General features: G+C 30.1%; 3 protein-coding genes across 3 annotated transcripts; 1 reads left to right on the forward strand and 2 right to left on the reverse strand.

Moving 5' to 3' along the window:
* Positions 1-1,964: 1,964 nt before the first annotated feature.
* LOC123293643 (protein yippee-like 5) lies at positions 1,965-4,031 on the reverse strand. The gene is made up of 3 exons (XM_044874524.1): positions 3,950-4,031; positions 3,556-3,773; positions 1,965-2,407 (listed from the first exon to the last, which is right to left on the reverse strand). Exons 2-3 carry the CDS (start codon positions 3,754-3,756, stop codon positions 2,240-2,242), a joined length of 369 nt encoding a protein of 122 aa, XP_044730459.1. The 5' UTR covers positions 3,757-3,773; positions 3,950-4,031; the 3' UTR covers positions 1,965-2,239.
* A 1,175-nt stretch (positions 4,032-5,206) lies between these two features.
* Positions 5,207-9,685, forward strand: LOC123293622 (protein Smaug). Its single transcript, XM_044874501.1, has 4 exons — positions 5,207-5,344; positions 5,464-6,652; positions 7,616-7,817; positions 8,026-9,685. Exons 2-4 carry the CDS (start codon positions 5,506-5,508, stop codon positions 8,555-8,557), a joined length of 1,881 nt encoding a protein of 626 aa, XP_044730436.1. The 5' UTR covers positions 5,207-5,344; positions 5,464-5,505; the 3' UTR covers positions 8,558-9,685.
* Positions 9,686-13,762: 4,077 nt separating this feature from the next.
* LOC123293636 (sarcoplasmic reticulum histidine-rich calcium-binding protein-like) lies at positions 13,763-15,850 on the reverse strand. Its single transcript, XM_044874517.1, has 2 exons — positions 15,762-15,850; positions 13,763-14,469 (listed from the first exon to the last, which is right to left on the reverse strand). The coding sequence occupies exons 1-2, from the start codon at positions 15,771-15,773 to the stop codon at positions 13,849-13,851; spliced, it is 633 nt and encodes a 210-aa protein (XP_044730452.1). The 5' UTR covers positions 15,774-15,850; the 3' UTR covers positions 13,763-13,848.
* Between the last annotated feature and the right edge of the window lie 5,155 nt (positions 15,851-21,005).

The raw sequence follows: 21,005 nt of genomic DNA on the forward strand, positions 1-21,005 counted from the left end.
TTACCAAGAATTTTTAAATTTTATTTTATTATAATTCGATAATTATATAAAACCAATATGTTACAATACATTTTCTTAAAATAAAAGAAAAAACAAATTATCACTTTTCATTCGTTCAGTATAATTCAGTTGCCAAAAAAATTAAGAAAATTCTTGTGTTTCAACATCTGCTGAAAATATTTCTCTTTCATTTTTAAGCAACAATCAAAAATATTGTAAAAGCAAAAGTAACTTTGAAAAACATCCATTAATTAGTATTGAATTTTAAATCGAATATCAAAAATGTTGTATTTCGATTGAAAATATTAAATTTCGATTTAATCAACAATCTGACGATTGTTGTTGTGGACAGGGCATATAAACTTGTTCCACAATAAGTCGTATGCATGCCAGAATATAGACAAAGACTATTCTATACATATATGGCGTTATAGATTGGTATTTAGCAAGAAAAATGGGTCATTTTTGACATCTATTGGGTGGAACGATGAATATTTGAAGAAATTTTTTCAAAAATTCCATCATCAGTACAAAAGTAATAGCTCCATTTCCAGAAATTCGCTAATATGTGAAATTTATTTTCTTTTATTATTTAAAAACCCCCAAAATGTTTATTTAACACAAAATCAAGTTTTTTGATGAATCTAAATTATTCGCAATTAATTTTACTTGACAAGGTTCTCAAAACATCGTGTAGTTTTTCAGAGGTAGATATAGGTAAATTTTACGACTTATTGAAGAAAGATAATTAAAATCTAACGAAATAATAAAATCTTAAAAACTAAATTGTTTTGAATCACAAATTATTTGAACCATTTTGTTTCAAACACAAAAGTTCCAAAAAAAAAAAAAAAAACAATATAATGTATTGATAAGACTTTTGATATTTTTTTTTTGGGTCTAGGACTAGGTAAAGTATTTTCCAGTTATTTCAGAACAACTGGAAGTTGTCTGTGATCAACTAATTAATATGCATAACTTTTCTGCGAAAAATTTTCATATTTGAGTATTTCTCTTTGAAGAGGTATTGATAAATGGTAAGTAATCAGGTCGTCTAAATTGGAACTATTGAAAAAGAGGTTCACTTCCTGTTTAGTAGTACAAATTTTTATCTCAAATTGGCGGGATTTATCTGGGGTGTGCTCCGTAATATTCACCAGTATTCTGGCCAGAGTTCATGACGTTAGAAATCAGCACAATATTATACTGGTATACTAAGCCATATTGTACTGGTAAAACGGGCATGACAGTGTACATACCGGGTGTTTGTACACTGTCATAGGTACACTATTAAGCTGGGAGTAAATTGCTATAAGGTGTGCTCGTCGTTATTTTTGTAGAACAATTATTGTACACCATCTTGACAACTGTTATTAAAATTTCCAGTCGTTCCAAAATGAATGTCAAATACTAAACCTGATCCAAGACCGATTTTTAATAAAGATAATATATATTTTATTTTTTAATCCTAATTTAGAATAATATAATATGCTTATTAATATAATTTGTTTTATCCGTATAAAATTTGGCAGTGGCCCGTTTTGTTGTACCACATTCAAAAAACATATGTATATATATATTTCTGTAATTTTTTGTTTTTACAAAAAAAATAAACTTTTCCGTTTTTTTTTTCAAATATAAGTACAATCTCACTAACCCGGCACTTCAATACACCGATACGTCCAATAATTCGCCACACTCCTCCCGCGCAAGTTACACAAAACTAGATCTTCATATTTTTTTATGAAATGCTTTAGGTTAGGTTAGAGTGGCTGTCCTCGGGTGAGAGGACACACTTAAACCATAGGGTCCGTTGTGATACCGTAAAAGGGTTGGCCCATCCCCGGCCACTACTCCATGAACCATTTGGAGCTGTTTAAGAACAGCAGGAGGGCTTTGACGACGACTGACTTTAGGTCGGAGAGGTCGTCAAAGAGAGGCTGGCTCAAGTATGTTCATCTCCTCATGACAAGAACTGGGCAGTGACAGAGAAGATGAGACATTGTCTCCTCCTCGTTACCACTGTGACAGCTCCTGCAATGAAATGCTTTACTTTATTTACTATGAATTTTTCTATAAAATCCGGTAATCCGGAAACATTCCAATAATTCGGAACCCTCTAATTTTGAACAGTGCCAGATTAGTGAGATTCTTCTGTATATAAAATAATAAACTTGGGAACATATTTCTTAAAATATAATAAATAAATTATAATTCTGAGACGTGTTAGAGATGGAGATTAATTAGGGACATGATTAATAAGATGCTCTTCTAATCCACCACTTTCAGTGACAAGGGCACGTTCTAAAATGACACGACCTTCTTTATATCGTTGATTCTCTTCGGTAGCAAATTCATACATCCAACCCAATTTTGTGTCACAGGATTTGCAAGCAACATCACGTACCTAGAAAACAATATATCTATATATATATATATATATAAGAATGGAAACTGACTGATCCTTTTCCTGGTTCCTTATGTAATGTAAGTGAGCACTAAGAAGGGACTTTTTTGAAAATTCATCTCCTAAGGGGCTCAATATCGCAATGTTTGGATCGATTTTAGTCCATATCTAAAACACTATTCGACCAGTCAACAAATGTACGCGATTTTTGTACTTTTTGGATCAAAATTACCTTATATACTGAGTTTTATCGTAATTGGAGATAACAAAAATTTTTCGATTTTTTTTATTTTTTTTAAGGGGTACCCCTTTGAAAAAATCGAGAAAATCGGAAAAAAATTTTTGTTTCGGAATTTGATGAAACTCGGTGGATGGGATAATTTTGATCCAAAAAGTATAAAAACCAGGTTAATTTAATGATTGGATGCAGAGTTTCTGAGATATCGCAATATTTGCATCGATTTTAGTCCGTACCTCAAAAACTATTCGACCAGTCAACAAATGCACGCGATTTTTGCACTTTTTGGGTCAAAATTACCTTGTATACTGAGTTTTATTGAAATTGGAGATAACAAAATTTTTTCGATTTTTTGCATTTTTTTTAAGGGGTACCCCTTTGAAAAAATCGAGAAAATCGGAAAAAAAAATTTGTTTCGGAATTTGATGAAACTCGGTGGATGGGGTAATTTTGATCCAAAAAGTATAAAAACCAGGTTAGTTTAATGATTAGACCTATATAAAAGACCATTTTCAAAAATGTTAGAGTTCCCAATATAAAATTGTGAACAAAAGGGAGGATGGGTGAGGGCTACAACGTGATAGTCTTTGTTTTAAAAGGAGAAATTACCCAGCAAAGCGGGCGGTTATCTACTAGTTATATATCTCAAAATTTATAGGGGTGTAAATACGATTGAATGCAAAGGAAACGAGTTAATCTCAAAAAACGGATTTTTGCGACCTTGGACCTTGAACATATCTAAGAACACCATGTGTGACTTTTGAGACTTTTGAGACAAAATTTGTATTATCAAAATAAAGATTTGTTGACCTTATTCCGTTATTAAAGATTTCGAGGTGAAACCCTAAGATGCTTGGACAAACAACGTTTTTACGTTTAATTTTTAAATAAATATAAAAAAACCAATTACCATATGTCGACCAGTTAACATAACTCGATCTTGTACTTCACTATACGTTAAATTAACGACACGATTAAATAAAAATGCACGTCCTGTTGCACCAGTAAATCGTGTACTAATTAATTCGGAACGATTTGTTAAATTTGTATCACAACTTGCACATGAAAATAAACGTGATCCACCCATATGCTCCAAAAAAATTCGACCCATTTTCTCTTGTGAAATTTCTGAAAGACATTTTTGATCATATTATTTAATTAAACTATGTCATCATGTTTACAAAACAAAGTGCATTCTCCAACATTCACACTTTTTTAATATAAAAAATCAATAAATATTTATTAAAATTTTATTAAATATATTAAATAATTTGTACATTGAATAGAAATAACATAAAATTTACCTAAATTATTTGATAAAAATATTGAAAAATATAATTTTTTTTTATTATAATGACGTTTATTGTTTCTAAATATCAGCTGGTTTTTGACAGTCTGTGAATGTGGTCGTCTGTTGATGATGTTAAGAAACACAAAGAACATGGGGGGATTCATAGACATATGGATATCGTTTTTTTTTTTAATTCAATAGAAGATTCCATTTGGTGTTAATAAAGAAAGATGGCGAATAAAGTAATGGAAAAGTACTGCGTTTTCATATACGTAATTGTTATCAATAAATGTTTGCAAAAATGTTCTGTGAAAGCATGTATCAAATTCTATTGTTCATTTGTGTGTTTTTATTTTGAATATTTTACTTACTCCTATTACAATTCAACACGTCAGATATTTATTTTATATGATTGATTAAATTTGGAATGCAAGATAAAATCAGGTGCCTAAGTTATTTTCTTTTTTACTAACTTTAATCAAAAGTGTCTCACTAAGTCACGTAGCTCACTTTGACCCTATGTCAGTGTGCATATCAGGCTACTATCACAATTTATTTCGGAAAAATACACACGCTTTCTTGCCAAAAACTTAAATTAAATTTTAAACCTTTTTTAAACTGTCAAAAACGCAGGCATCCAATTTGATGACGTAATATGGGTATCACAATACGAAATAACACAAATAAGTTTGACAGATATATTCATAGACATCTGATTATAATAAATATAAATACTTATTATCTATGTATATATTATACCCAACTGTCTACACTGAACTAACTGATGGTCAATAACTCATACCGCTATGACATCACAGCAGGGCTTATCCGCGTTTTAGGTCACGTGATATACAGTTTAAAAATTACGATTTGTAATTTTAATATTTTTAAAGAAAAATGTGCTCTTTATGACTCGAAATCAGAATATTTAAGTATATTTTTACATAAATTTTAACTTTTTTCAAATTTCATGATTTATTTTTGACTAACGATAATACCCTATAACAGCTACAGAGAAAAGTTACCAGTTTAATTTCTCCCGAATAATTATGTTTTGAATTTAATATTTCATTGTTTAAAATTAGACATAATTTATTATAATAATAAATAAAAAATGAATTAAAATGTTTCTTAAAGATATTTAAAAATCTTTATGCTTAGAACACGCATATATGATGAAATTTTATAAGTCGATGGTATGTAGTTGACCATAAGTACCGTTAGATGGCAGATTTTTTGAGAGATTTCTCACAGATTAGCGAAAAAAAAAGAGTTTTGACTTTCCGTATCATTACGAGAATGAGTGGGTGTGTACGTTATTGTGTGCTTAATTGAATTGCACTTAAATCATTTCAAAAAAAAATAATGCAGTACATTTAAGCTGAACTTTAAAAAAAAAAACTCATTAGTAAGTACATTTTAACACATTTAATTATATAGATTATTATTAAATTAATTTATTATTGACCGCCATTAAATCTCCTACAGTGTATTAGTTATTATGCATAAATTTTCTTGTTTATATAGCTCTGTTTTTTGGATTACGACAAGAAAAAACTAAACAACAAAATGGAATTTTTACCAATGCGAGATTTTTCGGAATTTTGTGAGAATTTAACAGATATTCGGGGGAAATTTCAAAAATGGGATAGTTGTGAACGAACGGTAGCACTTTATTATTTAATGAGTGGTTTACCATTTGCAAATGCAAGATTTCTCCAGTATACACTTGAACATTGCATAACATCTGTATTAAATACAGAACTTATCACTTTGGAACGGAATGCAAACGATATTAATTTTATATCGACAATACAATGGGATCGGCCTCATACAGCGTTAAATCGTTTACTTGCTGTTTTACCGCTATTAAAACCGGGTAATCGTGAAGTCGCTGATCGTTATCTAGTTATTATACGTAAAGTTTTAAGTGAATTAGTAACATTGCCAAATTCTCGTGCCTATAACGATTGCGTTGAATTAATGAGTTATGTTTTTGTACATCCCGCTTTTGATAAAGACGATAAGAAGTCATTTAAACTTCTATTGAAAAAAATGATTAATAAATCGGGATTATTTGCGAATATTGATGGGTTTGGGTACACATCGGTGAATGAACATAGTAGTGACGATTCAGTTAGTCCAAATACTGAAGTAAATACGGATCGAATGGCAAGACGATCGAATAGTTTGACACCGGCTCAAAGTGATTCACATGAGAGCCTAGGATATAGCAGTGGAGTATGGTCTTCACAAGAGAATTTATCGATTCCACAAAAACCACGTAGTTATTCATTGTCATGTGATCCGACCGTGCCTCCACCGCCGTTAACATCGAGTAGTTCGGATACCCGGTTGCATGATATGCAACAATCGCAACAGCCCATTTCGAAAGGGATTATTTTTTGGTTGAAATCTTTGCGCTTACATAAATATAGTTGGGTTTTTGCGAATTTAAATTATGAACAAATGATTGCGTTAACGGATGAACAGTTACAAGCGGCGGGTATAACAAAAGGGGCTCGTCATAAATTATTAATTAGTATTGCGAAATTACGAGAGCGATCATCGATGTTGACACAATTGGAGACGGAGGTTTTAAATGGTGGTGATTTATCGGTTGCGCTAAGGAAATTAAAAACTATTTTACAAAGTCCATTACAAACGAATGCGAATGAAGATTTACCATCACAATTTGTTAAAGTTATGGGAAAAGGTAAACACTTTTTTTAATAAATTTGTTATTAATTTTATTATTTTTGTTCATTTGATTTCGTTTATTAATAATATTTATGATACAATTGCGCCCTTTTTTTATTTGTTTTATTTGCGAATAGTTTAAACAGTTCTTGTTCATTCAATTTGAACAAGAATGATCTTTAGGAAAAACAAACCACTTTTATTGGAAAATTTTTTTCAAAGAATGGCTAGATTTCGCAGCAATTATACGAAATAACAAAAGGGAATATTCATGAAATTTAAATTTGGTTCAAATATTTTTCTTCCATAACTTTAATGACTGGACATTTGAACTAAACCATTATTTTAGTAATTAATATCTTTTTAATTACTTAAAATTAATTAATAAAAGTACAAATTCAGTGAGGGCATTTAAAAATTTCTAAAACGGAAATTCAAATTATTATACGGACGTGACATCATAGTACGGGCTTGTCAAATTTGTTGACATACTGTATGATATTAATTACTTACATTTTATATGGTATTTCATTAAATTATATTATTCTACGGCTTTTTTATTAGAAAACTTAATAATAACGAGTGTAAATTCTGTGTTGTAAATTCATTTTTTTAAAGTGTAAATTATACATTGAACTGTCACCAATTGACAGATCACGTACTTATACGTCATCAAAAGAGAGCGCCAAAAAACTGCGTTTAAATATTCAAAATTATAATGTATTTTAAATATTTTTTTACACTTAAATACAACATTTTTAAACAGTATTTATATTTTTTTACTTTGTTATAACGGTGTAAACAATGAATTAAAAATATAAAAAAATACCTGAATATTCCCTATTACTACCTGTTCGCTGACGTTTGGAATATTGAAATACTACGCTTAGCTTTCGATTTATTGATTTTTTAATAGAAATTTTCCAAATTCACCAGAAGAAATCAATGTTTTTCTAATGACTTGCTTCTCTTTTTCTAGCATGTACTCAACTGTTAATGGTCCGACATCCGCCAGATGATTGTGTATCACAATTTACATGGTTATGTGATCGTGCCGAAACATTGGACGCATTTAATGGTGAACATAAACGTCGATTGGGAATGTGGAAAAGTCAATTATGTAGAGCTGGTTTCAATACAACGTCTGTACAACGGAATAATTATAATTCATCACATACCAGGTAAGCCATCACAAAAAAGTGGCGACGATCTTAAAAATTCTTTAAGGAAAAGGGTAATTTAAAGGGGAGTGTTCTTATATATGTTTCAAGTGCGAGTTTAGGGTTCCGTAACCGAAAAATGTGTCGGGGGTTTTTTAAATTTTATAAATTTCACTTGTTTTACGAATAATTTGAGTTAGTAATAATAATTTAAATTTTATTTCAACAGAAATGGTAATAAGTCAAATTATTACGGCTCTACGTCCAAATTTCAAAATAATCATCAATCCACAACCAGCAACGGGTACAATCATAAAAGTTCATCATATCCAAACATGCATACCAAACAACAACCAGGTCAGCCAGGCTCAACACGAACATCCTTAAATAATTTATGTCCCCCAACAGCTCCTCCATTACCTTCTGTATGTACAATATCAACAAATTCAAACAATCCACATCAAACACCTTCACCTTCGAGCACATCGTCAGCATCTCCCTCGTCAATACTATCAAATTGTTCTCTACTTAAGGCTGCCGTTGTTACAACCGTTCCATTACCGACAACACAGCCACAACAAGTACGTTTTTGTAATCCTACCGGGGGTGGTGGGGGTACGAATAATAGTGTTACAAAATCACAAAGCGAACAACAAATCAATCGAACCGATAATCATAATCGTAAAGATAAGAGTGTGGATATTGAAAGTAGTTTAGAGAATCTTTGTTTACAAATGATGGAACATGCTCTTGGCCCTTAATTGTTAATCCATGAGTTTGTATTCATTTTGTTTGTGGGATAGTACAGAGAAATTCGATTTTTCTACAAAAAAAAGGACACTTCGTTGGATAAACAAAAAGGATTCACGGATTCATTACTTTAAAAATATTTTTACCAAATAATATCGTCACTCAAAATAATACAATTTTTCGTGGTCTTTTTGTTAACAGCTTTTAAGGGTTTTGATAAAAGATTCTATTTTTATGAAATGATTGACGAGAGACTCTTTTCAGAACAAAAAGTTAGTGATCACTGATCATGCATCTATGGCGATCTATGCTGAGTGTAACTATAGTGAAACCTAAACTGAAACCCACTTTTCGCCAAAAAATTCGTTAAATTCTGTCGTAAAGTAGGTTTAACAGTAGTTCTCGTTTTTTGCGATTGTACTCAGAGAATATCCTCTTTCAGGAGTAACTTGCAGTTCACAAATAAAACTTATTGATGCTTGTGTCCGGCAACATTTCTGGAATCTCGCTGTGTTCTTCCCTAAATTCTTCATTTAATTTTCTAAAAATTTTCTGATCGTAATTTCTCTGTACTACGAATATAATTCGAACGACTTCGTTATTTTTAGTTTATTGTTAATCAAATTTTTTTTTAATTTTATATATATTGACGGCCTCTCTGGAAGTTGGCTCTTAGTTTTTTTTTTAATGTAAAGAACTTGTTTTCGCTCTAAACACATGTTAAATAATTTTTACATTCATTTTATTGGAAGTTTTTAATTAGGTTCTTTTTTTAATTAATTAATTATTATTATTTGGATACAACATTGAATGTTGGTTTTTTTGTGAAAGGGGATAACTAGGGGGAGGTACATATTTTTTAATTGAATTATATGCGCACTGTTTTTGAGACTGTTTTTTCTTAATATATTTATAGTTTATTTGATAAACGTTTTTTTAAAGACGTTTTTCTTGTGCAGTGTACAAAATACGGTGGATATGTCCCAGAATTTAGTTCTCAAATCATTATTTCTTTATTTGTGTCACAAAATAAATCAATTTTCGAAACTCTCAGGAAATAGATTTTGTTTCCGGTTTTTTCAATTCATTTCAATCTGATTTTTGAGATTCTATTGATACGTCTGCGTTCTTTAAAAAACCCTAAAATAATTATGCCATTTTGTTAATCATTCCAATCCAAAAATCCCTCTATTTTTATTTAACAAAAAGAGAAAATAAATAATGCTAGTGAACTAAATTTTGGGACAAACTTGTATTGAAGCTGCTTTTTAATATTTTCTATGATTTTTGAAATGAATAATTATTATAATTATGATTATTTGGCGTCATGCAAAACGTCGTGCGTGATTTATTTATTCAAGCGTTTTAATCTCGTGTTTTTTTCTTTATTATTTAATATTTTAGTCAAATTGTGGATGTAATCTATTCAACCAGAGAAAGGTAAAAACAAATTTAAGAGAAAATTCGTTTTAATTTTGCAATTTTTATCAAATTTTTGGTCCAAATTTATTATGGATAGAATCAAAATAATCAAAATTACAAATGATGACTTAATTTTTACAAAATATTCTGAGAAAGCGATTAGGGTTGTTATTTGAACTTAAAAAAATTGTGTTATGTAATTTGGATTTTATTTTCTACTTAAATATGACAGTGGCTGCGTTTGCATAACTGGATGCTTTCGCATTCTACGAGTGTAAGAGAGTACATACAGAGAGCAAAGTGTATAAGAAAGATATCCTATTATAAGTAGGTTTTCATGCATTTATGTTTACCGAAGCTACAACACATGCAAGAAAACATATCTATAATAGTATCTCTTTCTTATACACTATGCTCAATGTATACATATGTATGTTCTCTATAATATTCGACTCCATTCTAGTTCATTACATTTGGATCATGGCCAGTATTTTCTATCCAAAATAAATCTTAATACCAAAAAAAAGAAAAATTGGCGAAAAATTTTATTTTAAATGTGATAATTCTTTTTAAAAATTTGAAAAAAAAAAGAATATTCATTTCGAATTTCAATGAAACTATTCGATAATTTAAATTAAGGTATCATTGAAACTGATCATTTGATATTGCGTACTAGCATTTTATTTTTGTTAAAATTAAGTGACTTGTGGGTAACGGCCTCTAATTTTTAAAATTTAAGTACAATAAAAAAAAATAATAATTTTTTTAGAGAAAAAAAAAACAATTTTTTGTTTTGTGACCAAATGTGTGTTCGCTGCTTTGTGATTTGTGAAGCATAAACAGAAAAAAACAAACAAAAACATTTTACTAGTCTTGTTACCATTTCAAGTGTTTTTTGTGCACGGTCAATTTTTTTTCTAAAATATAATTGAGATATTTTCGAGAAACGTTACGTAAAAAATACTAATGTATTTTTTTTTATATAAAAAAAAAATTAATCGATTAGCGTATAAAAAAAAAAAAAAAAAATTTGACGTTATTTTTGTGGAGTGATTTTTTGATTGGTAGCTTATTATTCCCGAAAACTAGTGATGAATTTAATACGTTGATAGTGCCAAGAAAACAAATTTGTGATGGTTCAGTTCCAAAATTGACGGCTTTTAAATTTTTTAAGCAAACGACCAAATAAAACATGTAAATAAGTTTTCAAATACGGAGTGCCTCAAAAAAAAAAATGCATACGCTCTTTTTATTAAACATTTATAATTATTAATTATGATGGGGAAAAAATTTAAAATTAAAAACAATGGGATTGATTGTAGAAAACAGCATTTATCGAAAGTATTCAGATTGGTAGCCATTGTGGTAGCCAATATCGAAAATAAGTAATTTTGAATCCCGTTTGTACATCTCGTAAACTAAATTTTTTTGAACACCCCGTATTGAAAAAGATGACATTTTTCGAAATTAGAATGATTTTATGCATATTCCAAAACATTATGGAACACGACCGTTTTTCTTTGACGAACCCAAAATGTTTGCCTTTTTTCTTTTAGATAAACAAAAAATTTTAACCAAATATTGACGTGTACAATTCATCACCAGTTTTCGGATTATATATATTTAATGGAAAAAATGATAAACTTGACAGTATTGTTACAATTTTGTTTTTGGAATGGAGAAATTTTTGAAAAATGTTTGGTTCCAAATTTTTTTGATATGTGATCTTTATTTTATTTAGAAAATTTTTGTTTTTGACTTCATTTTGATTTCGGTCAACTTGATATCTATTTTACCAATATTGACTAAGTACTAATTTTACAAGGGAAAAACGTATCCAAGTGGTATTATTTTATTATTCCAAAAGCTTGGGAAAATTATTAGAATTATTAGTATGTTTTATGCGTGTCAGCTTTGTCTGGTCTCTTAGTCGAAGAAATAAAGCAATGAAGTGTAGATTTCCTGAGCAGTAAAACGGATCAGGATGCGGTTTTTCACATTCGATCCGTTTCGGCATTTTTCAAATAAACATTCGTATGATAGTAAAGCAAAACTAAAACTGAAGGTCATTGAAAGGATTTGCTTCGTCCCACTAACAGAGGTTATTCAGTGCCAAAGTATTGGGACCTCAGCATGATTTCCACTTATGGAGGTTCTCACTTGTCCAGGTCTCAATTAACAAAGTTTCACTGTATTTTATGAAATATTGACGAAAAACGACATTGTTATTTCTATATTTCATCAATTCGAAGTTGTTGAGACCAGACTATCACCATAAAATTAGTACTTTATATGTGCAATATAAAACAAATAATTTAAATAGTACTTAAGTTATTTGACAAAAGAAATTTTTTTATTGGAATTTTTGTGAAAATTAAAACATTTTTGTTTATTTGTTGTGATTGTCAATAGTCAAATACGGAAGCCTGAATGGGTCACTGTCAATTTATGAGAAAGTAGCGCTACACTAGCTTATTTTTTAAATATGTACTACTCACAAGTATAAGACCAACTTTTAAAAGTCACTAGTTCATAAAATATGCAAGTGCATTAAAAAATATGCAAGTGTAGCGCTACTTTCTCATAAATTGACAGTGACTCATTCAGGCTTCCGTAGTCAAGTCACTAGCACTGTCAAGTACGAATGTGTAATTGTCTTAAATAGTAGAATTAATACAAAAAAAAAATGGTACATGCGTGTGTTAAGTATATAAAAAATAAGTATATCTTTATAATGTGATTGTCCTATGTGTGATACAACCAGCCATTGAGTGGCTAACCACTGTAACGGAAGACTGATATGTAGTACACAGATGCTATTACTAAAAAAATAAAAAAAACATTTAAAAAAAAATCAAAAAAAAAAACAAACCATATTTGTATTCATTTGCACGATGTTTTTAGAAGTTAAGATAAACAAAAAATTACTACTGTCATTAATTATTAAAACTTGTAATAGTTGTTGTCAATGGAATAAAACAGAATATGATCAGCATTTTTGTAATTCTAATATTATTGATGAAAAAAATATATATTTGATCTTGAGCTATTTGTTTCTTTTTTTTTTTTAACCCTCCGAACTAAAAAAAGGGGTTGTTATAAGTTTGACCGCCATGTGTGTATATCTGTGTGTGTTTCTGCCCGTGGCATCGTCGTAGCCCTAAACGGATGAAACGATTTTAATTTGTTTGGTTTCATTTGAAAGGTAATTTAACGGAGAGTGTTCTTAGACGAGCTTAAAGTTCCCTTCTCAAAAAAAATTAAAAAATTGGCGATGATCTTCAAAATCGATTCAGTTTGGAAAAGGCATGACGGATGGCATGTTATTATTGTTGTTGCTCTCGATTTACCGTGTCATTCAATTTACTTTTACTTTGTACAATTAAGTAAGGATTTTGCTTTATTGAAGAGGAAAGTTTGTGCTTTATTTATTAGTATTGAATATTAATGTTTCCAAAAAATATTTGTGATTCATATTTGCTGTTAAAAAAAGTAGCATTTTTACATTAAATGTATCAAACTCAAAGCATCGATTATTTGAAGTTGAGCAAAATTTTGACGAACTCGTGCTGCTTCTTTTGTTATCGTGTTGGCATAGTTTTGGTATCTCCGTGCTACGTTTATTTTGGCATCGAGTGTAGTATTAACACTGATGGAATCTTTCCTAAAAGATCTAAACAAGTCTATTATAGATCATCGAATAAGCATAAATGGATAATATAGGATGATTCAATTAACAAGAATAATTTTTAAATGTTTATTTTTTTTAACAATAAGATTAAATACAACAGATATAATTAATCAAGTCTTATATCACACCTTTACGGAAAAAAAGGAATACTGATGGGCTAACAAATAACTTAGAACCTAAAACAAACTCTTAATGATGTCCTCCCCCTTGTAATTGAGCGTATTCATCACCACCTTCATAAGATCCATATCCTTGTTGTTGTTGTTCGGCACCTTCATAGCTTGCATATCCTTGTTGTTGTTCGCCACCTTCATGTTCATAACTTCGTCCATGTTCAGATGCATATTGTGGTTCATATTCAGCTGCAGGTTGTTGTTGATAATGACCACCTTCAAGACTAGCATGTTCTAAGTTATTTTCACCGTATCCTTCAAAGCCTGATTTCTCAAGATGTTGTCCACCATAACCACCACCTCCACCAACAGCGATAGATTCGTAGCCATGTGCTTCGTGTCCGTGACCTTCGTTATTGCCGGTAATAATGGCGTGTGCATGATCATGTTTACTATGACCATGGGATATTTTAACATTATGTTCTACGGAGCCAATTTTATGTTTGGATTCTTCTCCATGTCCCTTTTTAATATAAACAGGTACTGGATGGTAATTTTCTATGTGGACGTTTTGATATGATGTCGCTCCATGACCTTCACCGCCGCCAATTTCATGGTGCTGGGAGTGAACAACACCTCGACGAATTCGGTATGATACACATTGACTAATCACTACAGCTACAACAGCAAATACAATCTGAAATAGATGTCAAATGTTAGAAAAAATGAAATAAAATTTTTGATATAAATTCGTTTTCAGTGAATCTTGAGTTTTTTCCGTTGAGTCTTTGAGCCGTTTGTGGCATATTTTGTAATGAAAACTCGACTAGTTGTAATTTAATTGGAGTTTAGCAAACGTAAACCGGGTGTCTTTTTTAAGTTGACATATGCTTGAAGCTCCAAATGCTGCAAACGAAAAATGTTAGTTTCAATGGCACACATCTTATACCGGCATCGGATTTGATCTAAGTTTTCAGATTTAATTAAAATCTCAATCTTTTTGTGCGTTTGTTCATTCAACTTGAACAAAATGGTCTTTATATAGAAAAACAAACCACTTTTATTGGATTTATCGAAAAAAAATTTTCGAAGTGTATAACCCAGATTTCGCAGAAACAATTATTCTCAACAAATAAAAATTTTGAGTGAAACTTGTCTAAAATCGCGCCAACTCGTATAAAACTCGAGCAAAATGGGTTCCTATATGTTTTTTGGGTCAGTTTTCCACAATATTAACGTGGAAAGCGAAAAATCGAAAAAATTCGCCGGTTTCTTAAATTTAAGGAAAATATTACGATGTTTTATATGGTTTTTAACACGCTGATAACTAACTTCTTGGAAAATTTGTGGAAAATGGTAAAATTTTTGAAAAGACCTGAAAATTTTCGGAAAAATGTAATTGCTTAATCGTGTGATGTATCGTTTTTGAGTATTTTTCGGTCTTTAAAATAAGGGATATTCCTCATGCGGAAGATCTCGGATCAAGAGAAAACCAGAATAGAGCAATAATACCTATATACTTTCGTTAAGGATTTGGGAATAAGAGTGTCTAACGTGCTTTGAATATTACGTCCGTGCGAACAGACCGGAAATTTTTAAAATCAACGCGTTGGCTGATTTTCGATTTTCGTATACTTCTATCCCAAAAATCACATATAGTTTAATCCAATTTATGAATTATGGTTTACACTCCTACAAATAGATGAATTCTTCCAGACATATATTCTTTAGTTTAATCGAATTGAAAACTTGACCTTTTTTCGAAATCGCTTAAAAATTATTAAACACTTATTAAATGTTGTTATTTTTCACAATTTGTTTCAAATGATAACACTTAAATTTCTGCTGAATACACTTCACAATTTATTTTAAATACCAGCCAGATACAAGCCAACTTAGGACTTGAGGTAAAAGAAAGCCCATTACTTTACCAAGTTTATAATTACTAGATATTAAAATAAAAATATAATTATTTTGAATATCACTTACAAGAGATCTCATGTTGATTAACTGTGTGATAGTTGAATATGAAATGTTGTATTTTTATCATCCTGACTTTCAATTTATATAAAAAATATTGTACCTACCTCTAAATCTAAGAAATCGCAACAACCAGGTACATTATACATAATATATTTTATTTTTTTATTTTTTATAATATGAGAAGGTGTTGTTGTACCTAGAATCAAAATTTACATTTGTTTGATCTTTTTAAGCCATTAGTTCTAGTCAGTCCACAAGTTTAAATTGGTCAAATATAGAGATAATAAAGGTCGTAAAAATCGTTGGATTCGGAATGATGTCTAGAAAAATGTGCCAGAAGCGTTTTTTAGCACATAAAAGATTGAAAAAGTTATAAACAATGTTAAGGATGTATGAGCATGACAACAATGTTTGATTTAAAGGCTCAAAATTTGTTTGTAGGTAGTCTTTTACTCAAAGAATATGTGGTTAAAATTTCAGCTTAGGTACCCGTGCAAATTTTTAAGAAAAAAGTCATTAAAAATCGATATAAAATACATTGGCTCTTATGGAGGAATCTCAAAAAACGACATATTTTGGATGTTTTTGATAATTTTCATTTGGAATGAATGAAAACAAATTTAAAAAAAAACTTTTTAATAGAAAGTAAACATATTAGCAATGAATTAGAAAAGAAAAAAACTAAGTGTCACCGTCCATATAAGGGATGTAAGAGCAGGGTAGATTAAGGGTTGAAATTATTTTTATCTTATTTTCAACTTTGATGATGGATTTTGTTATAACTTCATGAATGTAGACGAAAAATAAGAATAAAATTTTTCGATATGTGTCTTGGTTTTCGAAATATCGAAAGCTAAATAATTAAACAAAATTTTCAATTTTCGATATTTTGAAAATTAAGCCAAATATCGAAAAATTTTATTCTTACTTTTCGTCTTATATCGTCAAGTAATAATATAAATTTATCATCAAAATTGAAAATATCTATTTTTAAATTTGTGCCCCCACTACAATGCTCATACATCAAAAACAGAAGATATTACGCCAATATTTCATATCCTACTAAACTCCTACTTCCAGAAGTCTATCTCTATTATTAATTTTCCAGAATAAGTAAATGTAATGGGACCGATTTTCAAAATCTCCAGTTTTGCATATTTCCGCGGTTTCAAGCCGCAATATCCGAATCAAACGTTTTCAATGTGATGTCTGTGTGTGTGTGTGGGTGTGTGGGTGTGTGTCCGTATGTGCGTATGTTCGTTCGGATTCTTTCGCCTCGATTATTTCGACATTAACACGTGACTAAACTTATTCGACGCGTAATTGCGTATTTAAGAACTGGAATAGTTTTCAGCAGAATTAGTTGAACCGTTTTTTAATAGTAATAAAAAAACTGGAAAAAACTGAATAAACAGAATCTGAAAAGTGGATAAAACACTTTATCTATGGAGATAATGCTCGTTCCAGCATAAGCTGCGGTACATGTTTGAAGAATAATCTATGAAGGCTAACAAGACCTATTTTTAAAATTTTTTTCCCTCTCTGGGAAATTAGTCGTGTGGACTGTCAATTTATTTATAATTTTAATTTAACGCTGAAAATAGGATACAGAATGATTGAAGGTAAGTATACATTGGACGACTCTAGGCACTACATCTTACCCTATATTTTAATATCATTACAAAACATATGCCGTAAAATCATATTCATATTATTTTAATGTTATTTTATATCGCTTCGCATCGGGAGAAATCATACATTCATAATTTCTATCTATTTATTTTTAAATTACGTGTGTGCTGCAGAATAAACCTACCATATGTATCACGTGTGCAACGGAGTATTGGGTATGGATGCATTATTTATTGTCTAGAAAAAATTTTATTTAACACGTTTAAGTATCTATTCTTTTACGAAGACTATAGCAAAGCTTATAAAATTATTTAAACAATTTAATTGACTTGATTACAATAGGTACTCAGAATACACGAGGGTATTCTCTTAATAGTACTTACAATTAATCTAAATATCTCAAAGGAAAAAATTTATGCATTTTTTAAATTTTCCATAGTTGTTTATTAATAGGGTGTCATCAGAATCCAAAAATTCAAATCACATTCAAATTTTATCCAATTTTGATAAACCAAGTATGTAATTCTACTAAATTTGGGTCATACTTTTCAAATTTGTGATCAAAATTACCCTAGCTCTAACAGATTTTAAGAATATGGAGCCCTGGTCCCGAAATTAAGCACATAAGTGATAGCTAGTGAAAAATTGACATCACAGCCGAAAAGAATTGCCCAAAATGAGTGGGTTTCAAAAAAAATTCGATTAAGATCGGATCAAATTTGGCAGTGTTATAAAAAAAATCGAATTTTTTAACTTAATGACGTCATCAGAATCCAAAAATTTTAATTTTGCTCTATCACATGCAAATTTTATCCAATTTTGATAAACCAAGTATCTAATCCTACTAAATTTAGGTCATACTTTTCAAATTTGGGATCAAAATTACCCTAGCTCTAACAGATTTTAAGAATGTGGAGTCCTGGTCCCGGAATTAAACACATAAGCGATAGCTAGCGAAAAATTGACATCACAGCTGAAAAGAATGGCCCAAAATTAGTGGATTTCAAAAAAAATTCCAATAAGATCGGATATAATTTGCCTGTGTTATCAAAAAAATCGAATTTTTAAACTTGATGACGTCATCAGAATCCAAAAATTTTAATTTTGCTCTATTACATGCAAATTTTATCCAATTTTGATAAACAAAGTATGTAATCCTACTAAATTTAGGTCATACTTTTCAAATTTGGGATCAAAATTACCCTAGCTCTAACAGATTTTAAGAATGTGGAGTCCTGGTCCCGGAATTAAACACATAAGCGATAGCTAGCGAAAAATTGACATCACAGCTGAAAAGAATGGCCCAAAATTAGTGGATTTCAAAAAAAATTCGATTAAGATCGGATCAAATTTGCCTGTGTTATCAAAAAATCGAATTTTTAAACTTAATGACGTCATCAGAATCCAAAAATTTTAATTTTGCTCTATTACATGCAAATTTTATCCAATTTTGATAAACCAAGTATGTAATCCTACTAAATTTGGGTCATACTTTTCAAATTTGTGATCAAAATTACCCTAGCTCTAACAGATTTTAAGAATGTGGAGTCTTGGTCCCGGAATTAAACACATAAGCGAAAGCTAGCAAAAAATTGACATCACAGCTGAAAAGAATGGCTCAAAATTAGTGGGTTTAAAAAAAAATTCCAATAAGATCGGATATAATTTGCCTGTGTTATCAAAAAATCGAATTTTTAAACTTAATGACGTCATCAGAATCCAAAAATTTTAATTTTGCTCTATTACATGCAAATTTTATCCAATTTTGATAAACCAAGTATGTAATCCTACTAAATTTAGGTCAAACTTTTCAAATTTGTGGTCAAAATTAATCTAAGAACATAAAAAAGAAAACGTTACGTGACTTATAGACGATCCCTAAGGTTTCACTGACCATACCACTCTTTATTACTTGTAGAATTTGGGATACCACAGGACTCTGGATCCTTGGTTTTTTGTTTTTAGTATCAGATGAGATAATAAAATTTCATACTAAATATATAATAATTAAATTTAGGCTAAAATGCAAGCTTGGCTAATTTCCATGTAATTGAATTAAAAAAATTATTTAATTTTATTTGATTATAATTGAAATAAGGAACATGTTTAATGCATTAAAAACTTCTTAATTTATTTTAATTATTTATTATTTAATTTAAATTTACTGAGAATGTAAATTAGTAATGTTTTCTTAAATTTTATTTCACCAAGGAATCATTGACCCATGTATCTTCAGATTTTTATACTTTGAGGAAGACATAGTATATTTGTTTATTATTATATTCGGATAATTTTTTAGATATTGAGCAAGTAATCGAGAAAAGTATATAATAAAATTTTTTTTGGTACGTGGTACATTCTGTGTGCCCCTGTTTGCGAAAGAAGACGTCATATTCTCGGAAACTATTTATTAAATTTGTTAATTGTGTTAATTTATTAATTTCTGCTAGTGGGTAAATTGTCAATTTTGTTACGAAATTTGTCATCTTGTTCCTGTTAAAGTTGCAATATATTTTTATTACAAATGAGTCAATGATCGATCGATCTTACATCCTGTAAACTTATAAATATTTCTACAATTTTTTGATGTAAAAATTAACGCATATATCCAAAAATTTGAAACGAATAAAAGTTATTGCATGTACGAATTGGCTGTGTGTAATTGAAATTTTCCCAGCTTGATAATGTGTCCTAGAATGCAAAAATAATAACTTGCTTTTAATATTTTAACAAAAATTAAGCAGAACTAGGTCCTCGTGTAAGTAACTTACTACCGAAAAGCTAAAATAAGGTATTCTACTATGTTTGAAAAAGTACTTCAAAATGTTCGGGCTTCTGTTCGCAAAGTTGTTACGGCTATTACAGGACACTGGCTGGGCGGCATGCATGCTGAAAGCTTAGGCCTGGCAATGTATCACGACTACTGCAGGAGCTGTCACAGTGGTGACGAGGAGGAGACAATGTCTCATCTTCTCTGTCACTGCCCAACTCTTGGCATGAGGAGATGGACTTACTTGAGCCAGCCTCTCTTTGACGACCTCTCCGACCTGGAGTCCGCCGACGTCAAACCTATCCTGCTGTTCTTAAACAGCTCCAAATGGTTCATGGAGTAGGTGCCGGGGATGGGCCAACCCTTTTTCGGTATCACAACGGATCCTATGGTCTAAGTGTGTTCCACCCCTGGCCAGCCACTCTAACCTACTTCAAAATGTTGATTTTCCTAATATTCTTACAGATATTTTAGCTGAAACGTCAAAAATTCCTTTGTTTGTAGAATGACCCATACTTATATTAAGGTTAGATAATGTTGATACTACCATGCATGCATGTTTCAATGAAGTACCAATGGAATATAATCATGACAAAGAATAATTTGAATTTTGAAATTTCACTTTATTTAAAATACACTTCTTTAAAAAAAAAAAGTGTAACAATAAAGCAAGTACTACTAACTCTTGTTATGCAAATTTTTAATACACAATTTTTTTGTAAACTGTATACAGACGAATAGTTTATAAACCAGTTTCTGGTAATTTTGCTGAAAACTAAAATAATAATTTGATAAATTCAAAAATTAATAAAAAAACTATACTAAATAGTTAATGAAAGTTCGTTGAT

Source organism: Chrysoperla carnea, chromosome 2 (assembly GCF_905475395.1).
Source record: "Chrysoperla carnea chromosome 2, inChrCarn1.1, whole genome shotgun sequence".
NCBI classification, from domain to species: Eukaryota; Metazoa; Arthropoda; class Insecta; order Neuroptera; family Chrysopidae; genus Chrysoperla; species Chrysoperla carnea.